At 34.4% G+C, this 21,221-nt stretch overlaps 5 protein-coding genes across 12 annotated transcripts; 2 read left to right on the forward strand and 3 right to left on the reverse strand.

Annotated features, from left to right (window-relative positions):
• Positions 1–423: 423 nt before the first annotated feature.
• On the forward strand, positions 424–3,179 carry LOC128878457 (mannose-1-phosphate guanyltransferase beta). Of its 2 annotated transcripts, none has more exons than XM_054126675.1 (6): positions 424–1,220; positions 1,505–1,732; positions 1,804–2,197; positions 2,277–2,438; positions 2,506–2,737; positions 2,859–3,179. In XM_054126675.1, exons 2-6 carry the CDS (start codon positions 1,580–1,582, stop codon positions 3,025–3,027), a joined length of 1,110 nt encoding a protein of 369 aa, XP_053982650.1. In that variant the 5' UTR covers positions 424–1,220; positions 1,505–1,579; the 3' UTR covers positions 3,028–3,179. The 2 variants fall into 2 exon arrangements, with proteins under 2 accessions (XP_053982650.1, XP_053982649.1); XM_054126674.1 differs by having other exon boundaries at positions 425–1,220; positions 1,565–1,732.
• On the reverse strand, positions 3,042–6,032 carry LOC128879097 (separin). Its single transcript, XM_054127938.1, has 10 exons — positions 5,743–6,032; positions 5,416–5,647; positions 5,140–5,356; positions 4,772–5,061; positions 4,565–4,701; positions 4,285–4,501; positions 3,892–4,202; positions 3,658–3,825; positions 3,421–3,566; positions 3,042–3,330 (listed from the first exon to the last, which is right to left on the reverse strand). The coding sequence occupies exons 2-10, from the start codon at positions 5,596–5,598 to the stop codon at positions 3,182–3,184; spliced, it is 1,818 nt and encodes a 605-aa protein (XP_053983913.1). The 5' UTR covers positions 5,599–5,647; positions 5,743–6,032; the 3' UTR covers positions 3,042–3,181.
• A 712-nt stretch (positions 6,033–6,744) lies between these two features.
• Positions 6,745–9,620, reverse strand: LOC128878841 (UDP-N-acetylhexosamine pyrophosphorylase). Its single transcript, XM_054127403.1, has 2 exons — positions 8,262–9,620; positions 6,745–8,179 (listed from the first exon to the last, which is right to left on the reverse strand). Exons 1-2 carry the CDS (start codon positions 8,738–8,740, stop codon positions 7,246–7,248), a joined length of 1,413 nt encoding a protein of 470 aa, XP_053983378.1. The 5' UTR covers positions 8,741–9,620; the 3' UTR covers positions 6,745–7,245.
• Positions 9,621–10,329: 709 nt separating this feature from the next.
• On the forward strand, positions 10,330–12,039 carry LOC128878847 (ADP-ribosylation factor 6). Of its 4 annotated transcripts, none has more exons than XM_054127415.1 (5): positions 10,330–10,565; positions 11,179–11,290; positions 11,405–11,508; positions 11,582–11,780; positions 11,859–12,039. In XM_054127415.1, exons 2-5 carry the CDS (start codon positions 11,209–11,211, stop codon positions 11,999–12,001), a joined length of 528 nt encoding a protein of 175 aa, XP_053983390.1. In that variant the 5' UTR covers positions 10,330–10,565; positions 11,179–11,208; the 3' UTR covers positions 12,002–12,039. The 4 variants fall into 4 exon arrangements, with proteins under 4 accessions (XP_053983390.1, XP_053983387.1, XP_053983388.1 ...); XM_054127412.1 differs by lacking the exon at positions 10,330–10,565 and adding an exon at positions 10,592–10,705; XM_054127413.1 differs by lacking the exon at positions 10,330–10,565 and adding an exon at positions 10,739–10,860.
• Positions 12,040–12,178: 139 nt separating this feature from the next.
• Positions 12,179–21,020, reverse strand: LOC128878839 (syndetin). Of its 4 annotated transcripts, none has more exons than XM_054127400.1 (6): positions 20,821–21,020; positions 20,117–20,295; positions 19,344–19,859; positions 18,198–19,259; positions 17,045–18,118; positions 12,179–16,948 (listed from the first exon to the last, which is right to left on the reverse strand). In XM_054127400.1, the coding sequence occupies exons 2-6, from the start codon at positions 20,159–20,161 to the stop codon at positions 16,838–16,840; spliced, it is 2,808 nt and encodes a 935-aa protein (XP_053983375.1). In that variant the 5' UTR covers positions 20,162–20,295; positions 20,821–21,020; the 3' UTR covers positions 12,179–16,837. The 4 variants fall into 4 exon arrangements, with proteins under 4 accessions (XP_053983375.1, XP_053983376.1, XP_053983377.1 ...); XM_054127401.1 differs by lacking the exon at positions 20,821–21,020 and adding an exon at positions 20,702–20,811; XM_054127402.1 differs by lacking the exon at positions 20,821–21,020 and adding an exon at positions 19,945–20,011 and having other exon boundaries at positions 20,117–20,401.
• Positions 21,021–21,221: the final 201 nt, after the last annotated feature.

Raw genomic sequence — 21,221 nt, forward strand, 5'->3', positions numbered from 1 at the left:
ATATCTAAATCCAAAGTAACAAACAAAATACTACCAATTTTTAACGTTCTCATTTGAAATTATTACTTTATCTTATTTAATCGTTGACGTAACCATGTAACGTTACGATGACTTCTATAGGTGTAAATATTTTCACACGAAAATATGTCGCGACGAATATATGTATAAGAAAGAAACGAGTCGGAGAAAAACACGACAAATGAAATGATTCGAAAGGAAAAAGGATGAAATAATTACGCGTGACATCGGTTACATTGTTTTCTCTTTTCTCTGTTCGTGAAATTAGTACGAAGAAGAAACGGAATCGGTTTTAACACGATTGTCTTTTTGTTTTGCGATACCATGCATAAACTAGTACTGTGGCGCAGGCGCACAGGTTAACGCAGGTTAACGTGCCATGCATGACTCGCTATGACCGACACGATAGATTTGATACAGCAACGTTGCGTTCCTGTGCGATGTTTATTCTTCTTTTTTTATATTAATGATAATCGAACAAAAACGTACAATCTGAGTTCTTCTTCGAATTCAGCGAGGGTTGTCCACCAGAATTTTGATGTTTAGAAACTGAGAGATAAACATGTCATGGAAAATACAGATTGCGTGATATTTTTCTCGTAATGCTCTTCGATTAGCTATCAATTTTGAAAATGCAGGTGCCTTTTAAAAGTAACTCGATTAAAATGTTATCGTTGAATAAAGGTAACCGAAATTTAGTGTGCTTGTTACGATAACTGTATATCTTGTTCGTTAAATTCTGGAATGTTACGCGAGACGTAAAGAATTCCCTAATTCATGGAAAAAAGTATATTAAACGAGGAAAGAGGAAAAATAGAATCGTAAACATGGATTTAACGATACGAATTTGAAAAATGAATCGCTTGTCTATATCGTACGTAGAAATGATAAATGAATTATAATGTAGCCCGTATTGAGATGTAATCGTTGATAAACAATTTGTGGGATTACGTTAACTATGAAAAAAGAAGACTTACTCAAAGGTGGAAGATAGAAATTTCGATAAGAGTAACGTCATAAATATTAAATATACAGTGTTCGATACTGTACGATTGTATAGTACCAATAACCGTATGCATGTTATCTTGTATATGTGTCACTAATACACGCACGTCTACGCGGTATTTCAATCATACGTGGCAATGTTCAACAGGAATAATTATTTTAGAGATTTACTCTGACAAGCTGATCGCAGATAGCAGGTATGGATACCATAAGCGTTTATAAAAAGTGAATACGGTGTAATTAAAACGCTCAAGTAAATTTACTGTACGCGTAGCAATTTTATTGACATTTTCACGAATCTTCCTATACTTTTGAACAAGTGTTTTTTAGAAAATATCTACTCGATCACGAATAGAATTGTTTTATCGTGTATAATAGGCATACGTATTCGCTAAAAAATACCACACAATATTTTTAACTTCTCTTTTGTGGTTCAAAGAATTGAAATATTTTTTAATATTTATACTTGCACATTTTTTAGGAAAGAAGTCTAAGTTATTAAATGCAATATGTAATCTATGTTGTGAATACATTTTAACAGAAACACTAGAGAATAATGCAACAGAAGAGGAAGAAATCAGGAACGATGCGTGCATTAATTCTTGTCGGTGGCTATGGAACTAGATTGAGACCACTCACCTTGAGTCGACCTAAACCATTAGTCGAGTTTGCAAATAAACCAATGCTTTTACATCAAATAGAGGCTCTGGTATGTTACAACATTTTTCTGACTTATCCATACCTCTTCCATTGATTAAACAAAGCGAATGTAATCTTTAGGTGGAAACAAATGTAACAGAGGTAATATTAGCTGTCTCGTACCGTGCAGAGGAAATGGAAAGAGATTTGGGTGATGCAGCAAAAAAACTAGGAGTAAACTTAATTTTTTCACACGAACCAGAACCTCTTGGTACCGCAGGACCACTCGCGCTAGTGCGCGATCTTTTAAGTTCAGGGGACGAGCCATTCTTCGTTTTAAATTCCGATATAATTTGCGATTTTCCGTTCAAGCAACTTCTCGATTTCCATAAAAATCATGGTAAAGAAGGAACGATTGTTGTTACTAAAGTAGAAGAGCCGTCCAAGTATGGAGTGGTTGTTTACAAAGACAACGGGCAAATAGAAAGCTTTGTAGAAAAACCGCAAGAATTTATCTCTAATAAAATAAATGCAGGTGTTGTCTCTTTTATGTTGAATTAAAACATTGACTGTTCTTTTAAAATTTTGTTGCTATAAATATTGTGATTTTATAGGTATGTACATCTTCAATCCAAGCATGTTAAGAAGAATAGAATTGAAGCCTACGAGTATAGAAAAAGAAGTCTTTCCGCTGATGGCCCAGGACGGAGAATTGTACGCGATGGATTTAACAGGATTTTGGATGGACGTAGGACAACCGAAAGATTTTCTTAAAGGTATATACTTTGAAGATATTTTCTCTTCAACTTTGATTAATAATCTCTTTATGTTTGATTTATGCAGGAATGAGTATGTACCTGACATCTCTAAGACAAAAATCACCGGAAAAGTTATATTCGGGTCCAGGTGTAATAGGTAACGTTTTAATAGACGAAACAGCAAAGATCGGTAAAGACTGCAGGATAGGTCCTAACGTCACGATTGGTCCTGGAGCTGTATTATCTGATGGATGCTGCATTAAAAGAAGCACCATCCTTAAATCAGCTATAATAAAAGAACATGCGTGGCTAGATGGGTAAGTTTGAAATTAAACGTCTAAAATTGTTTTGACTTCAAAGTACTTTACCATAATCGTGGACCGTACTATCTTCGTTAAATAACATCGTATGCTAATAAGGTGACAAATATTGTTACAGGTGTATCGTAGGCTGGAGGAGCGTTGTAGGACGTTGGGTACGGATGGAAGGTATAACTGTACTTGGCGAAGATGTAATCGTTAAGGATGAATTATACATCAATGGTGGTCAAGTTTTACCTCATAAAAGTATATCTAGTTCTGTACCGGAACCGCAAATAATTATGTGACCAAAGACAATATTTCGAAATAGACAGACTGGGCATTATAAATGACCAAACTACGAGATTTTTTATACACGCAAAATTTTTATCAACTTTTTTAATTACACGTAAACTAGTATCAAATAATTATATTCGTTTATATTGTTTAAACATTTATAATTTATATCAACTTTACCGGTAGTCCTCGTACCACTACCGCAGCCGCGGTCATATATTGAGAACAGGCATCTTTAGATTTTGCCACCGCCCTTAACATCTCAGGTTCCTGAGGCACATCTTGAGTACTTTTTTGTGGGTTTTTCAAAAATTCTAATCGTACAAAAATCCGAATAAAACGCAGTCGTAAAATTAGTCTAAAGTTGACGAAAATAAAAACAGTATAATTTTTTTGATACTAACTTAGAGTACCTGTGCACCACATATGAATATCGACATCAGTCCATGGTCTGTTTGACGGCGATGGAATCCAACTGCTAATGAAATTTGTAGTCATCTTATCGATATCAGCATCTGTAACTTCCCATAACATACCGAGCACGCAGGGGCTAAAAATTAAATACTTGATTTTCATAAAAATCATATTTAAATTATATATTAAGTTATATATAATAATTCGTAAGTCTTGTAATTTACTACCTGCTCGCTATTAAATACTGATTTGAAATACCATATGGTGGAAATCGTCCTCCTACTACAAGTAATTTTACACTACTACAGCCAAATAATAAAACGATTGACTTCACTCTAAGTCTTTCGATTTTTTCTCCTGGTAAATATTGTATCCCGCTACCATGACCGTTATACCTATTGGATAGCATACTGCATAACATAGTACGAATAACGAAACGATAACATTTTAAATGATCATACATTAATATATCACGATTGATTAAAGCGTCTTCGAAAACTTCTTCTTCTGGTTCGACATTGTACCAGCTCCTCCAATTTGGTAACCAGTGTTCGATAAAGAGTCGCATGCGTCTTTCCATTTTAGGTAAATTACCCGATGGGTTAACTATACAGGTTCCCATATCCCTTTTAACTCTAATTATCTTACAACCGTTTTCCATTGTACTTTCGTGCTCTTTAAATAAAGCATAAGCAATGTGTAGCGATGGAAAACGAGTAATCGGATGACACTTCAAGATTTCCATGGACTCGAAAGGTATGCAATCCATATGCTGAAATATATTTAAAAAAATACATGAAATTAGGCAATTTAATTTAGCTCATATTTTATATACGACAAGATGATACGCTTACTTCATCGACAATTAAAACTAATGTTTTCCTAGTTGCATTTTGTAATTCTACTATACATGACAATTTTCCATATATGGACAATATAACATTGTCGGCAAGTTTGTCGCATGTAGGTAGCACATACTTTACCGCGCGTGCTATTTCTTCTCGAGTAAGAAAACACGCACCGAGCGCTATCTTTTTCAATAACCACACAGAACGCTTTGGTATGGTACAACTGTAATATATAAAGTACTTTGGGCCTTAAAATTAAATTTCACCGATCTTGAGACATACTTACTGTATTTTGTTGTCTAATATGAGTTTATCGATCATTTCTACAATATCTGCTACTAAATCAATGTTGTCTATCGGATCTGCCATGAACAAGATTCTCCATTCTCTCAACCACGAGTACTCTAATGTACGTATAGCTGTCTTTAATTTACACATATATGCATGTATACATTCACACAGGAAATATTAAACTTATTAGCATCCTAAATACCTTCATGTTAGTATTTTGTCGATTGCGCATTTTCCAATATAGTTCATTGTTCTCATAAGTAGCTTCCAATTTTGATCTATTGTTAGATAGAATTTTTTGAATTTCGTAACAAATGTCATAGGATGATTGCAATTTAGGTTTTGGTAATGTTATACACAAAGGTTCTATTTCCTTGGAACCTGTTGGTAGTATGATAATGTGTATTGCGTGCATTGCGTTAATCGTGGATTTGCAACATTCAGAAATGTCCGGAGACTTGTGTTGTTCAGTAATTTGAATTACGTACCATTCTGTGTATTAAACAAAAATGCCTAAATAATTAATATGCTTAATATTTTTGGAAAATGTATTTGTGTGATATATTTTACCTTTAGGTAAATCGTGCAGTTTCTCTTTCACATTATCGACGCTATTTGCATTGTTTACACCGAATTGGACATAGGCAGGCTTTAGCCCATAGAACTGTTGAGTATCTAAATATGATTCCCGCACCTTCATCTTCATGTACCTGTGCGATATTTGTTGACGAAGTATTACTGCATGCGACTCGATTAAACGACATATGGCTTCGAGTTCGTTACCCATCTATAAACAATACTTATAAATATATTGGTAATAAGACACTATCGATACAGAGATAATACCTTTAAATAACAAATGGCAAGCATCTTATTCAGATTTGCATACTCGACAGATCCTATGTTACACTTAGCGTTCACGAGTAATTTTTCAACATCTTCATTTACATTTTGCAAGGAATTTTCAATGTCCAACACTTCTTCGTCATTCAAACTATATTTATAGAACATTTGGAAAATTTCTTCCATATTAACGAACAATGATCCACTTTTCACATAAACATACTTCCTCTTGACTCTGGGTTTCACATTAATTACAACAGTTACGTTCAACGATTCAAATTCAAATGGAACTGAATGGAACCAATGAACTGTTATAGGAAGAGTACCAACCAGTAACAACTTAAAAGGTAACGCTAGGTTAGTACCGCTTTCTCTTCGGTAACAAAGAAATCTAATTCACTGCAAGCTTTGGAATAATTCTATATTCGAAGAAATCATTTTTAAGCTTTTAATAGCATAAAGTTTAACGTATTTCTTATGTATGGAAATACAAATATACAGGGTGTCCCAAAAATGTTGTAACACATTGAAAGAGGTGGTTCGGGAGGTGATTTGAAACAACTTTTTCCTTAGCGAAAATGTTGTCCGAGGCTTCGTTAAGGAGATATTAAGAGAAAACCTCGACCAATCAGAACGCGCGTATACCGTTGGAGTGGCCGTGGTAGCAAAGGCTACGAGCTAAGCGGTCGCGTCCAATGTCCTTCGATGCACGTCGAGTCGCTTGTCGCGTACAAGCGCGGCCGCTTAGCACATGGCCTTCGCTACCGCGGCCGCTCCAACGGTATCCGCGCGCTCTGATTGGTCAGTGTTTTCCGTTAATATCTCCTCAACGAAGCCTCGGACAACATTTTCGCTAAGGAAAAAGTTGTTTCAAATCACCTTCCGAACCACCTCTTTCAAGGTGTTACAACATTATTGGGACACCCTGTATAATTGGGTGCATTCAGAAGGCTACAGCTCAGTGAGAGAATTTTAGTCGTAGTGGCGCCATCGGTGGGAAAACACCCAAGTTTGTAGTGAAAATAGTTTTTAGTATTCATACTAGATGGCGCCATGGAAAATTAGTTCGGTATTTTCAACGCTAGATGGAAAAAACCATAACCATTGCTGGCGCCATCTTACGGAAACGGTGAGAACTATTTTCTCTGCAAACTTGGGCATTTTCCCACCGATTGCGCCACTAGCACCCGCTCACTGAGCAATGGCCTTCCTAGATGAACTATTTATTGTACGTTATAAGAAAATAACAATAAATTAGTTTATACACAAATGTATACTATGCTTCATTCTTAGAGCTAGATCAAAATTTTCTAATTTTTCTAATTCAAATCCTTTAATAAATTATATCGTAACTTTATTACTTCTATGCATTGCATACAAATAAATATAAATTTCTTCGTTGGTCTTAAACACCCTCCCTTTTTTTTATTACAACTGCAATAACTATACAAAATTTATGTAAATGCATTGTGCCAAAATATATGAATTTTGTTTTACATTTTTTCATATACATGTACAAATTGTCAATATTTATAATACAATTAAACGCGTTACTGATTTATATTATACATAATACGAAGAATTCTTACAAATTTATCCGATCATTGTTATCATTTTGAGATTATTTACTTTACGAAGGTATATTCTTCTATATCACTTGTATAAAATTTCTATATAATCGTTAAAAGTTCTTAAAATCTATATTCTTTCATTAAATCACAGAAAAATTAAACGTGTATTCACGTAGCGAATCGGGGACTTTTTTTAACGAGTATGTATAAGGATATATCGTAGTCTCATTCCTGTAAAAAATCCCGAATGAAATTAGGTGCATTATTGCAGAACGTAAGGTCCGTTAAACGATTGCCCTCGTACGTGGCTCAAATTTTCTCCCGCGTACGATAATAAAGGGGACACCTCTACATCGTCCGTAACACTTGTTGCTCCAGCATTTAGTAACCACTTCTTATGAAGCTTAAGCACGTCATTGCGAGCAGTGCTCGGACAATCCTGACCAGCAGAATCCCCGTTCTTGAGAGGACTAAAGTCTTCTTCTCGGATTCCTTTCCAGACAGCCAACCGTTTGGCGAACTTGAATACATCGAATACGAACTTCTCTATCTTAATACCATTCGGAGATACAGGTATCCGTCTACATCCATCCGCGTCGATGTACGGAATTTTCTTTTTAGCAGCGTGCAGTTCCATTTCTGTTTCATACTCGTTACCAATAGTGCATAGAAAATCTACGGTGAAGTAGTGATTACATATATTTGCTGCATTGTACACGAGCTGTCCATCGCCGTCACGTAATTCTGCTGTATCTTTTGAAATTTCGCTATACTCGACGACTCGATAAGTGTCCTCGACTTTACACACGACTCCTACTGGTTCATTCGGCGATGACTTTTCTATGACTTTAACTCCGCAATCGGTAGACGAAGATAAGCAATATCCTAGGAAAATAGGATCTGCTACTTTTATTAAGATGTTATCAACGGAATGAGCATGGACACTACGAATACCGCGTTGTCTCATGTCGTCCAATATTCCTTGAACCTTGATAGCTCTGTACAATCCTCCATTTCCATCTGGTGCTTTAGAAATTTTGTGTTTCTCATCTAAAATAATTTTACCTTCGAGCGTGAAGCACGGTAACATACTTTGTTTAAAGGCTATGACATTGTCTTTTTTTAAATTAAAATAATTGTGTTTGGAGAGGAAGGCAAGAGTCGTATCATGAGTAGCTTCACTCGTTAATATGTACCTAATGAAAAATAATGAACCATTAGAAACAAAGAACTTTTATGTTATTGTGAGTTGTTACATCTATTAAAAAAAATGAATACCAAGTTATTTCTCCTCGTTTTCCATATTCCTTCTCTGCCATATTTTGCAAACGAAGTATCCTTTCCGCTTGTAATTGAAAAAGCGTTTTACCAGAAGGTAAACCAACGTTATACATGCCCTTAGGATAAGACACACCCAGTCGAGTACCTTGGCCTCCAGCCATCAATAACACTGCTACCTTACTATCTGCTACTTCTTGCAATCCCAATTTCTCGTATATTCTCAGTTGATCCTTGTTCGTGGAGTTGAGTGATGCGATACTCTCTTTAGGAATAGGAGATACTTTGTTATCTAGCGTATCCATATGGGTAGTAGAAGAAGCATATGCCGTCTTCCGGTAGTAAGATGTCACTTCTGGGAGATTTAATTCGAGCAAATCATTTCGGAGCTCATTTTTCTCCTCCTCTGACAGTTGATCCCAGAATCGTAACAGATGTTCCTGGCCGCAGTCGGCAAGACTTGTACGAAGTTGCTCCATATCCGTATGTTTCCTGTTTGACAATCGCGAGAGCACTGCCAACGATCAGCGTATCCCGTTATCGTACCACCGTTATCATCAATGTTATAAACCAGTCTCACGATATATGTCAGTGTCGCCGTTCTAGTCGAACATCGGCGAGAATATATTTAAAACGTGTCGAGCAACAGGTATCCTGTCGTGGCTCGCAACCTAACCCAATTCATAGGTAGAGCGGGGTATACCTTCACTTTCACGATTCCACGTAGCACGTTTGATTCGATTTCTCTTATCGGCCCCTCTCACTCGTCCGGCCGCTCTGTCGATTCTCCTTTTCCTTTCCAGCATATTTTACTTTTACGAAGGCTTCTCGACGATCGTAAAATATCATCGTTTCTCGCTCAGAGAGTCTCGATCGCAAACGTCGAGACTGTTAACAATGTAAACTGTAACCTTTCGTAGCCACACGATGTTTACAAATTTCACTATGGCTGATTACCGATCGATTACAACTGATTTCGTGAATTTTACGAAAATTACAAATACTATTTGGCTTCGAGCGAGAGTGAAAAGTGAAAGGTTGCGAAGCGAATGTGTGACCTTGCATTCCGGCCATACATTACTAATATATTTGGGAGCCTAACACTTCCGAAGATAACATCGAAATTCATTCGAGGAGAGGATTCGTAGCCTCCATGGATATCGGTTTACTCGATCGGTTTAATCATTAAATAATATCGCTCTAAACCAAATAAAAGCAATATTCGGATTTTTTTTTTTGTAATTTCTCAAAATAGCCTAACTATTTCCTCGTAAATGTATGTATTTTTCATGGAATTAGAACTATGTATGGCGATACATATGCGAAACCTCGACGAACAAACGTTTATCGAAGAGAATCTTTATCGGTTGATTATAGTCAATTATAGTTGATCGGTTGATTAGCGGCACGCGCATGCGTATCTGGATCTGGGAAAAAGGTATCTCTAATTTATATCGTTTTGATAATTTTCAATTAATTATACGTGGAATGTAACGATATGAAATAAAGTATAAAATTACACTGTCTAAGATTAATCAACAGGGTAAACTATATTACCTCTCTACCTTTGTGTATCATCATGTCATCTAGATGTGCAGATACTCGAATATAATCGGGAACGACGTTCAAACATCGTTTATTTTTCTTTTATTTTGGGCGGGAACGTATCACTGTTTCAATTTCTATATACTTGGCGTGACTTACAAAAATTTGTTTTTAACTAAACATCGTACAAGAATGCTTCATTTCACATTTTCGTGTTATCGTTGAACGATGAAACATCCTCTTCCTGATTATGCCTGAAATTGCTGGGCACCGTGTAGTTGATAACTACATTTATGTTTGTATAGTAGATATTACTATGGTTCGCATTGAGTCATCAAAATACTCGTGCATTTGTGCAATAATAATCCTGGTTGGTAGATCGTTTTTAGTTTCAAATATATTGCACTCGACGGCAGGCTAACGAATGCTTGTAAGAGAAAAATAGGTTTATCTATGTTTGACGTGATAGGAAATTTTTAAACGTATCGCCAATTACGGGGTTAGTAAAGAATCGCGGCATACGGTGGCGCTTGAAATTCTCTGTCAAAGCCCAATGCATACAGACGTGATCTCGATATTTCGTTTAAGTTACACGCGTGTTTGCTTGTGACTTACGAAAAGACATCATGCTGTACATTCCTAAATAACGTTTTTGGGAATGCTGCGGCGATATTACGGCTGTAACGATAAGTAATGTGCAGCGATGTGATATGTTTACGCGTTCATGATAAAGTACTCGCCCTTTGTAAATGTATTTCGGTGAGTTACGTTTACGCCTGCTTCGTGTTACGCTCCTTCGAGTGATCGCTGACTCGAAGGATTTCTTTAAAAAAAAATTCGTCATCAATTGTCATGCAAGTTACACGACCGATCGGCGTATTTGTCGCGACGGCTGTTCGGTATCATTCCGTGAACTATTATCATTATTTTTTCTAATAAATTCACCACTTTTTAACAGTGGGCCCCGCTATGTCCTGAATATGTCACAAATTTATTTCTGTTTTATTATTTCGTTAACGTTTATCTATTCGAATCGTACTTATAGTATCGATAGGTTAGGAGAATCGTCCTTGAGTTTTATTGATATTTAAGAGTTGCATTATTCGTTAACTTTTTATTCTTATTTCAAAGTAACGAATTCGAGATAGAGGTTAGAGATTCGTTGAATTTGTTGTTTATACTAAACTACGTTTTTTAATAATTATATATATGGACAACATGAGAAATCACGTTCGTAGCGTTAAAAAGTATTCTCGAATAATTTTAAAATAAAGGGGGAATGAACCCTGTTATATATCTTGGAATATTGCTAGAATACTTTCAGAAACAATGTAAATAATTCATTTTAAAGGCTAACATTTGTAATGTTTAGGTGCCAGGTGCGTAGAAAGCAGCTGGCAAGATGGGCAAGTTGTTGTCAAAGATCTTTGGCAACAAGGAGATGCGAATTCTTATGCTAGGATTGGATGCTGCTGGGAAAACTAGTATCCTTCATATGTATTCTTTTGTTTACATGAAACTTTTCTAGACACGAGAAAGGAGTTTCTAAAGCTACGTCATATTCCGTAATCAACATTGTTTCCTTAATTATATATCAGCAATATTATATAAACTTAAACTAGGACAGTCTGTAACAACTATACCAACTGTAGGATTCAATGTAGAAACGGTTACCTATAAGAACGTTAAGTTCAATGTTTGGGTAAGATGCGCATTTAGAATTTTTATATATTCCAATGGAAGTGCAAATTTTTGAAATATTAATTTCTTGCTAGGATGTTGGAGGACAAGATAAAATACGTCCGTTATGGCGTCATTATTATACTGGAACACAAGGACTTATTTTTGTAGTAGATTGCGCTGACAGAGACCGAATCGATGAAGCACGTCAAGAGCTTCATCGAATTATAAATGATAGAGAAATGCGAGATGCTATTATTTTAATTTTTGCGAATAAGCAAGATCTTCCTGATGGTGAGTATTAATATTTATAAACTAAATGGGTAAATTTATATACATTGCATTACATGTAAAACTTCTCACAATTTCTAGCAATGAAACCACACGAAATACAAGAAAAGTTGGGTTTAACTAGGATACGAGACAGGAATTGGTATGTTCAACCATCGTGTGCCACAACTGGTGATGGGCTTTACGAAGGCCTTACATGGTTGACCAGTAATCATAAATTATGAGCAAATATTTATTTTTCATCAATTAGCCACATACCAAGAATGTACGTTTGCTTTGTATTTCCATTTTTATTTATCGTGTAGAGGCTCTGTAATGCAACTGACAATGATCGTAAAGATCCGTGAGAGAAACGATTATCGTCTCGAGCGTACAACAGCAAATGTAACACAACCATTAATATCGAATTATGCGTTTCAGTAATACTAATACTATATAAATAGAAATTTATCCAAGTACCAAAAGATATAGACTTTGTTACTAACTGTTTATCGAAGTCCATGAAAATAGTTATTACAATATTATCGATTAGATTATCATGTTCAACATTTTACTATAATTTATATATATGTATATGCGTGCGTGTACCGCATTACGGGATACCATTTGTAAGTGAATACAAAAATGATGAGCCGTTTATGGTATCAAGGAATACATTTGCAAAATTATCTTCTCAATTTAAAACGATCACTTAAACAATGACTAATTTAAAGAGCCATGCCTAAGATGCAGACACGAGGTTAATTATTCATTGGTTATTGTCAGCGCTACGTAATATGTATCACGTAATATTCATACATATAATCTCATCGATATATGTGAGTAAACATTCAAAGCACTTACATTATTGGCTCCATTTAGCACCAAGATACTATTCATCGATAAATTCTTGTTGTATTAAGCCATTGCTTTAAAAGTATGTTTACAGTTTCATTAGTTTTTTTTCTTTCTTGATCGTCTTCCAATTCAATCGGTCGATTTGTTTCTTCAAAAATTTCTCGTAATTCCACGTATAGCTCTTTGCTACTTACTTTCATTAGGGTGCATTAAATGCACGAAACCACACGTACACATACCGATGGAGTTGTTCTGTACGCACAAATGGCAAACCATAGGATTTAATATGATACAACGTTTCTAATCTGTTATTATTATGAGCTCAAAACATAAAACGGGAGAGGAAAGTAGGAACAATGTTACTAATAACGTAACAGCATTGAATCTGCCAATATTGTTTACCAGTTAAGTGGTCAGATAACGCGAAACTAGAATTAGATTGCAAGGGAAAGAGTCAGAACATGTTTTTTGCGAGTCTCACTTTATTTTCTTCTTAAATATTAATCTATAGGATAAGAATGATAAACGTATTTAACAACGTCTACTACTAATTCGACGAAAAAATTTTTATCGTCGTTCAAAATTCTGTTTTTTACGAACTTCATACGTTTATAAAACTAGAATACACGTTATGACTAAAACGAAGTAACAATGGTATGTTACCCTTTCAGTCTGTTGCTATATCGACATTTTATTTGCATTCCACAATTACGTTAAGGCATTAAGATTTTAACGGATCGCATAAGTTTGTCAGAATCATTTTTTTGGCATCTGTATCATTAACGTTAAGTGTCACGTTTAATGAAAAATAATTTGCAAAACAATTACGTAACTCGTGTTTAACGGTCGTGAACAGGCTTTGGAAAAAAAAAGTAATGTACTATTCCTATATGTGTTCATTAGTACTGAACAGTGCTCTATGGCTATACATGTTTATACTACATCGTTACCATCAGTTTTGTGTTCATACGAAAGGTATATAATGTTGCGTCATTTTTGTTTTTCCTTTGTTTTAATTGTATTTGAAGAGACGGAATAATCGTAACACGAGTAGCTTTGTTGGAAACTAGTTATTGTTATTAAAAAACAAACAAACAAAAAAAAAAATGATTGAATATCGCGAAATGATAAGTAGATTCTGGACCGAAGTAAAATTCGGAGGATCGAAATTGGGGAAAATATGAATTTCATCGATTGGAATTTTCTATTATAGAAAAATAATATACGTGTAATTACGTGTTACTTTATAATTGCAAATAACTTTTAACATTCGATGTATTTGTCACTAAGAATTACTAACTTAAAAACTAACGGAAAACTGGTTTTCATTCGTGTTGATCACTTTGAGTAACTGAGTTTTAATAAATCGTACAACAGTTTGTTATTACGCGGATATAACCATAGAGTACGTATTACAGTAAGAAATCTCCAAAGCCTGAGATCAGACAAGTCTTACAAGCGGTAATTAAATTATTTGCAATTAATATTTTAGTAATTCTATATTTAACGAGAAGGCGAATTTCATAGTAATAACAATATATTTATTCCTTCTCTCTTTAGAGTGAAATAACAAAAACATTTGTAATCAAGATATTGATTTTACTAAAAAAAAAAAAAAAGAAAGAAAGAAAGAAAGAAGGAAAACGCAGACGTATGCAAATTTTATAGTTGTTATTATATTATAGCATACATCTTAACATAATATTAGTACATAACATCGTCAAACAGATTTATTGTCAAAGTAAGCATTTGATATCGCCATGTCCATTGTTCAGTTTATATGTACTATCCTCTATATTTTCCAACAATTTGTTTTAACAGGGGCCATTCAAAATGCAGGGCTCAATATAAAGCGCTTTGGAGTAAGGAAGAGAATCAGTTATTTCAATAAATTATCAGGGTTTCTCAACATTTACTCCATGGATCATTTTTAATTTTTAGAAATTGGCGAAGATTTAAAGAATCTGTGTTTCATACATAATTAAACGTTTCAGAGAGATCACACGTAGATTTAGAAAATATAATTGTCTTTTTACCAACGATAAATTTTACTTAGTCAATGATAACGATCCACAAAGTTCAAGATTGAGAAACGCTGATCTATACTATTAGCCAGAGAATTCTCAATGCACCGACATCGATGAATACTATTCAATTACATTAATAAAAAAAGTAATAGAAGAAATATTTTTTTTTTCAGTTGTATCGTAACGATAGCCACAGTTAGAAAATCTCATTTTTACATATAGAAAAATTGCTTTCAGAGAATTGTTTGTTTCATTTCACAAAAATCATATGAAACATCAAAAATACTTTTTAATCTACAAATAGAAGATGGTTAGTCATCTTCATACGATATAAGCGTTAATCGATTATCGTTTTATATCAATTTTTCAGATGTAAAAAGTTGTTTGCTAACAAAAAACTATGTTTGTCCTTGTTAATATGAACATCAAAACATATTTACGAGTAGCAACTAAAGGTGCAATAGAATTTTTTGGTTCTCAGTACAAGTAAAATACGATAAGTGTAATTTACTACAGTAAATATTATATAGATAAATAACGGTAATTTTTACAAAATTGGAAACCGCTGAACCTGGAAATAATATATGTACTTGTATATTATTATTATAAAATTATTATTAATATTATTATTATTATTTGTATAATAAAGACACCTTTAAATTATAAGAGCATTTTTTCAAAATGCAAGATATATATTTGAACAAAATATTTGTAATTGCACCTGATATTTATAAATCGTTTTTAAAATACATTATAAAATTTTTCCAAGTACCCAATTAAAAGAATGACAGAGTGTGGTTTTCGTTTGATCTACAAATTTCGAACCACAAAAAGTATCGAGTCGTAACTTTGACATATTTTATAGAAGTTATAGTTTTAAATAATACATACTTAAAAGATATTTTTATAGGAAATAATCATATATATATGAAAAGATCTATAAAAATAAAACAAATACGAAGTAAAATATTTACATCTCCGCTTCTATAACGACTAAAGCAGTGGTCGCCAGCCGTTAATTGCAGAAACAAATTTAGCTGCTCGTGTTAATTTACGTATATGTATGTATATTTTAAAAGTACAAATCTTTAATTTCAACATAATTTCATCCTTGTTTGTCATTTACATATTATGCATACGTGCGCATACACACATGCGTATATATAAGCAATGGCAGATTATTCTATGAGTGAATAAACAAAAATTATTATTTCATTTTGCAAATCTAAATGGACACGCTGGTAACTGTGTATTAAAACCGTGCACACACTTTTTATATATTTTAGCTTTATTATTCGATATTTACAACTTTGCTCTATTTATTCATTCAAATTTCAATATTTTAAAATATTAAACGGGTCTTCCAAACTTTGCTTGCACTTCAGGTGCCGTGAATGAATAATCCGCCACTAATTATAAGATTTCAACGTGTAGCTGACCGAATATTACGAAATTTTTAGCAACTCCTAACCTTTCAATGTTGACGACTATTAAACTAGAGTATAAAAAAACGTGAGTCAAACATATAGACATTACCGTTAACAGATCCAATTAAAAGTTCACGCATCTTTCGTTCAGAATCTCGCTAATACTGTAAACAATTTTATACGTTTCCTATTATACAGATTGAAAAGTACACGATTGTATTTATCATTTTTATACGTAAAGCGGCCCATACACGATGCAAATTTACCAGATACTTGTTACACAGAATTAGTGTTCGTCATCTACTATTTGAATAAAGTTGAATTCATTTCTGAATGTAAACATCCAATAAATCAACGCGTGTACACGATTACTAACAGTATCGTATAAATCTAACGATAATTATGAGATTCACTTAATTATTCGATGTTACTTAGATTTAACGATGCATATCCCAGCAATACTAGATTTCGAATGTTATCACATATTCCTTTAACCTTTACAAACTAATTTTCAACAGATCTATTAGAAGTCATGTGATGGATCCGAGACACGCATATCGATTAAACAAGATGAATTAAAAAAGAAAATTGTCATGAAAATAAGAGGTATTAAGTCGGGCCACTTACTTCAGCGGTATAACATTTTTCCGAATATTTACACGGAAAAAATACATTTCTCTTCTTGTGTTAGCTATCTCTAAGAATTCGTGTTTCAAGCAATTCCTATTTCGACGTAGTCTTGAGATGTACTGTAATGTATATCCTGATGCTATCTACTCGGGCGCTGTTCTTCTATAAGCGCTATTAATCTTTGTCGAGTTTTCTTATTATTCTGACACGCTGAAGATATCAAACCAATTAAATGCTTGACAGAATATTCCTGCAAATGAAATATCCACGAGGATTTAATTTAATTTAATTTCATTACTAACTGTCGACATAATGACTCATAAACTAATACTATTTTGCCAATTACCTTATGTTCTTTTATCCATTCCTCCAAACTATTTTCTGGAAGGTAATATGCTTTGATATATAATTCGACGTATTCTCTATGCGGCATCGGCCTCAAGCAAGTTAACGTCTCGAATTTCGACTTCAATTGCGTGAAATCGAGTTGCATCAATGCTCTACCTCCGTTTGAACACTTTTTAGCGCTAGAGAATCCTTCTACCAGAGTGTGGGTTATCAGATGTGCAACGTTTTCCCAGACAGCGTTATATACATCATCCGACAAAGGAAGACAGTTTCCAATATTCTTCAGCCTTTCGTTTAAGATGAATATTTCTTGAAGTAACGCGTCGATGTAACCGCTATGTTGAGACATAACATCCGTTACCTCCCAATTGACCTTGTTCATTAAAATTAAAATGTTTGCAACATCGAATGCTTGCGACGCGACCGCCATATATACTGGCTTTCTTAAATCCGTTGTCGACGCTATTGTTTGCATATAAAATTGATGAAGAAATCCACGCTGGGGACTGGTCGCGATAAGATGTTCTAGATACGGTTTCAAGCCTTCATATTGTTGCCCTAAAAATATCAAAGACTCCACTGCTACGATGCGTTCAGTCAAACCGTGAAGTCTTTCTGGTTGCGACAAATTTACGATCGAAGAGAGCTGCGGTTGTCGAACTTTGTCAGAGTTCGATTTAATGTTATCCTCTGTATCGTTCTCGCAAATTATTAAGTTCTCTTTAATTCTTGCCAATGATAATTTTAATTTTGGACTGTACAGCGAGTCGCTATTTATTTGAAGATCCGAAGTAAAGAATAAATGCACAGTGTAGAAACACAGCTCGTAAAATTGTATCATACTTTGTATTACGGTAACCGCGATAGAACGCAGAAGTCTGGACATTTGTAGGTATTTTCCACACACACGCAATATACTTAAGGTGGTGTTCGTGACCATGGGTCCTGATTGTTTCAATTTGCATTTCTTTTTATTTGTTTTAATGTGATCCGAGTCATCGACGAAATCGTGTTTCAATTCTTCGGGGATGTCATCGTCGGATTCATCCGAATAGTATCCTGGTGGATTATCCTAGATAATACATATTTCATCAGTCATATGATATATCATAATATAAATTATTTTACGCGAAACAATGAAGAAGCTATACCTCATTTTTTACCAAAATATCTTCGTCCATTGTATCGTCTAAACCTATGGAAAATGGAGACACGCCTCCTTCTAAATATTTTTGAACCCATTCTATTCCTATAGGACTATCATTCTCGCTAACATTCGAGTTATCTAAACTATTCCATACTTTACAGATATTCAACGACGGCTTCAAACTTTTGAACTCCTGTAATTGAGTCGCTACAAAGTTAGATTTGAGGGGACACAATTCCCACCCATCGTTTTCTAAAAATATTCTGAGTTCGTCTAGTCTCGACGCGTGATAATGAGAAAAATATGATAACGATTGTTTTCGTATAGATTCTTGTAAATTCTCCGATTTAAAACCACACAATTCTTCTCCGATTTCCATTAATCTGTTAACTATACCAAGAACTTGAACGAACTGTTCGAATTTAATGTAAGTTAAATCAGTGTTCATTAAAAATATCGATATTTTCATTTCAACATCGTGCCATATTCGAATCATACTGTTTCCTAATTTATGTTTTACATATTCCTTGCAGAAAGTCCCTTCGAAATCTTTAACGTCGGGATCAAATTTAACTTTATTTTCTTGCGTATTATGCCAACTTACTACCAGGTAGTAGGAGCTTAATATCGTCCAGAGCGATTTACATAATTCGGTTAAACAAGCGATGCAACTTTCACGAGGCACCGATTGACAGAGTTGTTTGTACTGCCTTTTTGTGTCTCCACCCGCGTACGAATGAACAGCTGCAAAGGCGGTATTATGGATCGCTGCGGTGAAATGCATGTGTAGTTGGTCTATCGCTGATTGAGTTTTTCCTAACAAAGAATATGCTTCTTGTATCGATGTATAAATCGCTACATCGAACTGTGTGCACATGTTCGAGAGCGTAACGTCCAATGCTTCCTCTGCTTGTTCTAAAATATCTTGTAATTTTCCATTTAAAGCAGCGATGCAATGAAAATGTTTATATGTCTGAGCGGCGCTTTGACATTCTAAAAGCAACGAGATTGCTCTGGGATAATTTTTTTCACTTAAAAGCTCCTGTAATCGATCTCCCGTACGTTGCTACAAAAAAAAAGGTAAGGACTTATTACACCTTGGTTTTATCAATAATGTAAGTCATGTAATGTAATATCGGAATGAACATACCAATGTCTTTATAGTGTTTAAATTATTTAACAACTCTTCCACAATTTGTCGTTTTTGATAATTCGCTAATATTCCTAAGCTGGCCGTCGTAAATTGCTTTTCAGCTAATTTCAAGTCTGCTCTTCCCATTCTACATATTTTTAGTATGTCTTGCAGTTGCTCTTGTATCAGTAAAATTTTCTCGAATTCTTTTTTGCATGCGTTCTGTTTTTGCAAAATAAGTTGTAAAACTTTCTTGGAAACTACTTGATGCTGCTGCTTCAGTTTCTTGTAACACTTTTCGATCTCTTTAGACTGTAAGATCTTTGGTAACTTTTCGAGCTCGTGTCTACTAGAATCAAAGCTATGATCCGTGTTAAAATAAATTTCCTCGATGGATTCTAAGATGTCTTGATCAGGGATGGGTTCGCTTTCTGTCGATTGGTCGGCTTCTGAATGTATGTCTTCCAATTTTTGGGACTCTGGCGGATCGAGCAGATCCGAATGTAAACCCATGAGAGGAACCTTGGTGACATTCTAAACAATAACAAGAAAAAGTTTCAGAGGAATTCATAGAATACTGCATGAAACATCGATAAATCATAGATGAACAGAATTTCACCTGAACGATAAATAAGGAATCAAAATTTTGTCCATCTTTATCACACTCGAAATTTATGCAACATAACCTAAAGCACCAGCAAATAATAAGAACGACGCTTGCACTCACACGCTTATTGCGTACAAAGCAATAGATTATTCAATTGTGATCATTTTAACAGAGATTTGATTACCTGTTTATTAATGAGACCAAGGAATTTAAGTTTCAGATCCTCCATTCTGTTGATTCCTTCAAAATTCTGACCGACACATTTTCATCTATTTATTCGATTTCTTGGTGTTTCTGTCGATGAAATTGTCATAGGAAGTAATATCAACATTATTTCATGTTAATTATTCTATTATTTTCATTCTGTAACAATATAAAATCTATCGTTTGAACGCTAATTATGGCTACGTACTCGAAACGCATACGTATTTATCAATATTTTTCATAGGTTATGTACGATATGAAGTTAACGCGGAAGTGTCAGGTTTGTACGTTTGTAGCAATATATTCTCAGGTATTGCTATCTTCAAACGGCATAGCAGTATTTGTATGCATTCGCGTGTAATAGAAGAATAAGAGGTATAATATTATTTATAAAACATAACTGAACTAAAAAAACAAGATTAAAATTTAAACAATGTATGCATATTCATTGTCCGAATGCGATAGACGTATTTTAACGTTATAACAGACGAGCTATATGTTTATTTAAAAATAGTCTATGTTATTAACCGTAAAATTTGGATGCTCGTAAAATACGTAAGCGTACCACATTGCAATTAATTATGATTGACTTTTTCCACTGGTTCCGTGAAATTTGCAGCCTTGACTAAGAACTCTGTTAAAACAGACGCGCACGATAAATCTCGATTTACGTTTCGATCGTACCTTTAAAATTAACTACAAATTCAAAAAATTGCGTTGACATTTTCGTGTGTCTAGAGTAACTACGCGTAAACTTGGGGCGTACGTATTTTATCTCGTTGCAATTAAGAGCTCCTCGTTATACTATTACGTAAAATATTACAACACGAAGTATTGAGCAATTTATCGACCGAAACCGATCGCAAATCCAATTAACTATATGTATATAAGAGACGATGTCAAGACCGAGAATGCAATGTTTATTGCCAGCTTGGCTTCTTATACCGAGTCGCGTTCAATATTTTTAGTTTTTGTTATCGATGAACATGAATAATGCATTAAAAATCCATCGAGTCGCGCGATACACTATGCATTTTCAAACACGGATCGTCGCTAAAATTGCTGTGTTGGAAGTTTTAGCTTAA

Source organism: Hylaeus volcanicus, chromosome 6, assembly GCF_026283585.1.
Source record: "Hylaeus volcanicus isolate JK05 chromosome 6, UHH_iyHylVolc1.0_haploid, whole genome shotgun sequence".
NCBI lineage: Eukaryota > Metazoa > Arthropoda > Insecta > Hymenoptera > Colletidae > Hylaeus > Hylaeus volcanicus.

Coding starts and splice junctions, on each gene's coding strand:
- LOC128878457 (XM_054126675.1), top strand. CDS start 1,580: ATGCAACAGAAGAGGAAGAAATCAGGAACGATGCGTGCATTAATTCTT. Junction 2,439..2,505: donor ACCGAAAGATTTTCTTAAAG/GTATATACTTTG, acceptor TGATTTATGCAG/GAATGAGTATGTACCTGACA. Junction 2,738..2,858: donor GAACATGCGTGGCTAGATGG/GTAAGTTTGAAA, acceptor ATATTGTTACAG/GTGTATCGTAGGCTGGAGGA.
- LOC128879097 (XM_054127938.1), bottom strand. CDS start 5,598: ATGGAAGAAATTTTCCAAATGTTCTATAAATATAGTTTGAATGACGAA. Junction 3,826..3,891: donor ATCAATCGTGATATATTAAT/GTATGATCATTT, acceptor GCTATCCAATAG/GTATAACGGTCATGGTAGCG. Junction 3,331..3,420: donor GTGGTGCACAGGTACTCTAA/GTTAGTATCAAA, acceptor TTGTACGATTAG/AATTTTTGAAAAACCCACAA.
- LOC128878841 (XM_054127403.1), bottom strand. CDS start 8,740: ATGGAGCAACTTCGTACAAGTCTTGCCGACTGCGGCCAGGAACATCTG. Junction 8,180..8,261: donor AAACGAGGAGAAATAACTTG/GTATTCATTTTT, acceptor ATTTTTCATTAG/GTACATATTAACGAGTGAAG.
- LOC128878847 (XM_054127415.1), top strand. CDS start 11,209: ATGGGCAAGTTGTTGTCAAAGATCTTTGGCAACAAGGAGATGCGAATT. Junction 11,291..11,404: donor GGATGCTGCTGGGAAAACTA/GTATCCTTCATA, acceptor ATTATATATCAG/CAATATTATATAAACTTAAA. Junction 11,509..11,581: donor ACGTTAAGTTCAATGTTTGG/GTAAGATGCGCA, acceptor ATTTCTTGCTAG/GATGTTGGAGGACAAGATAA.
- LOC128878839 (XM_054127400.1), bottom strand. CDS start 20,161: ATGGAGGATCTGAAACTTAAATTCCTTGGTCTCATTAATAAACAG. Junction 19,260..19,343: donor TAAACACTATAAAGACATTG/GTATGTTCATTC, acceptor TTTTTTTTGTAG/CAACGTACGGGAGATCGATT. Junction 18,119..18,197: donor ATATTTTGGTAAAAAATGAG/GTATAGCTTCTT, acceptor TGTATTATCTAG/GATAATCCACCAGGATACTA.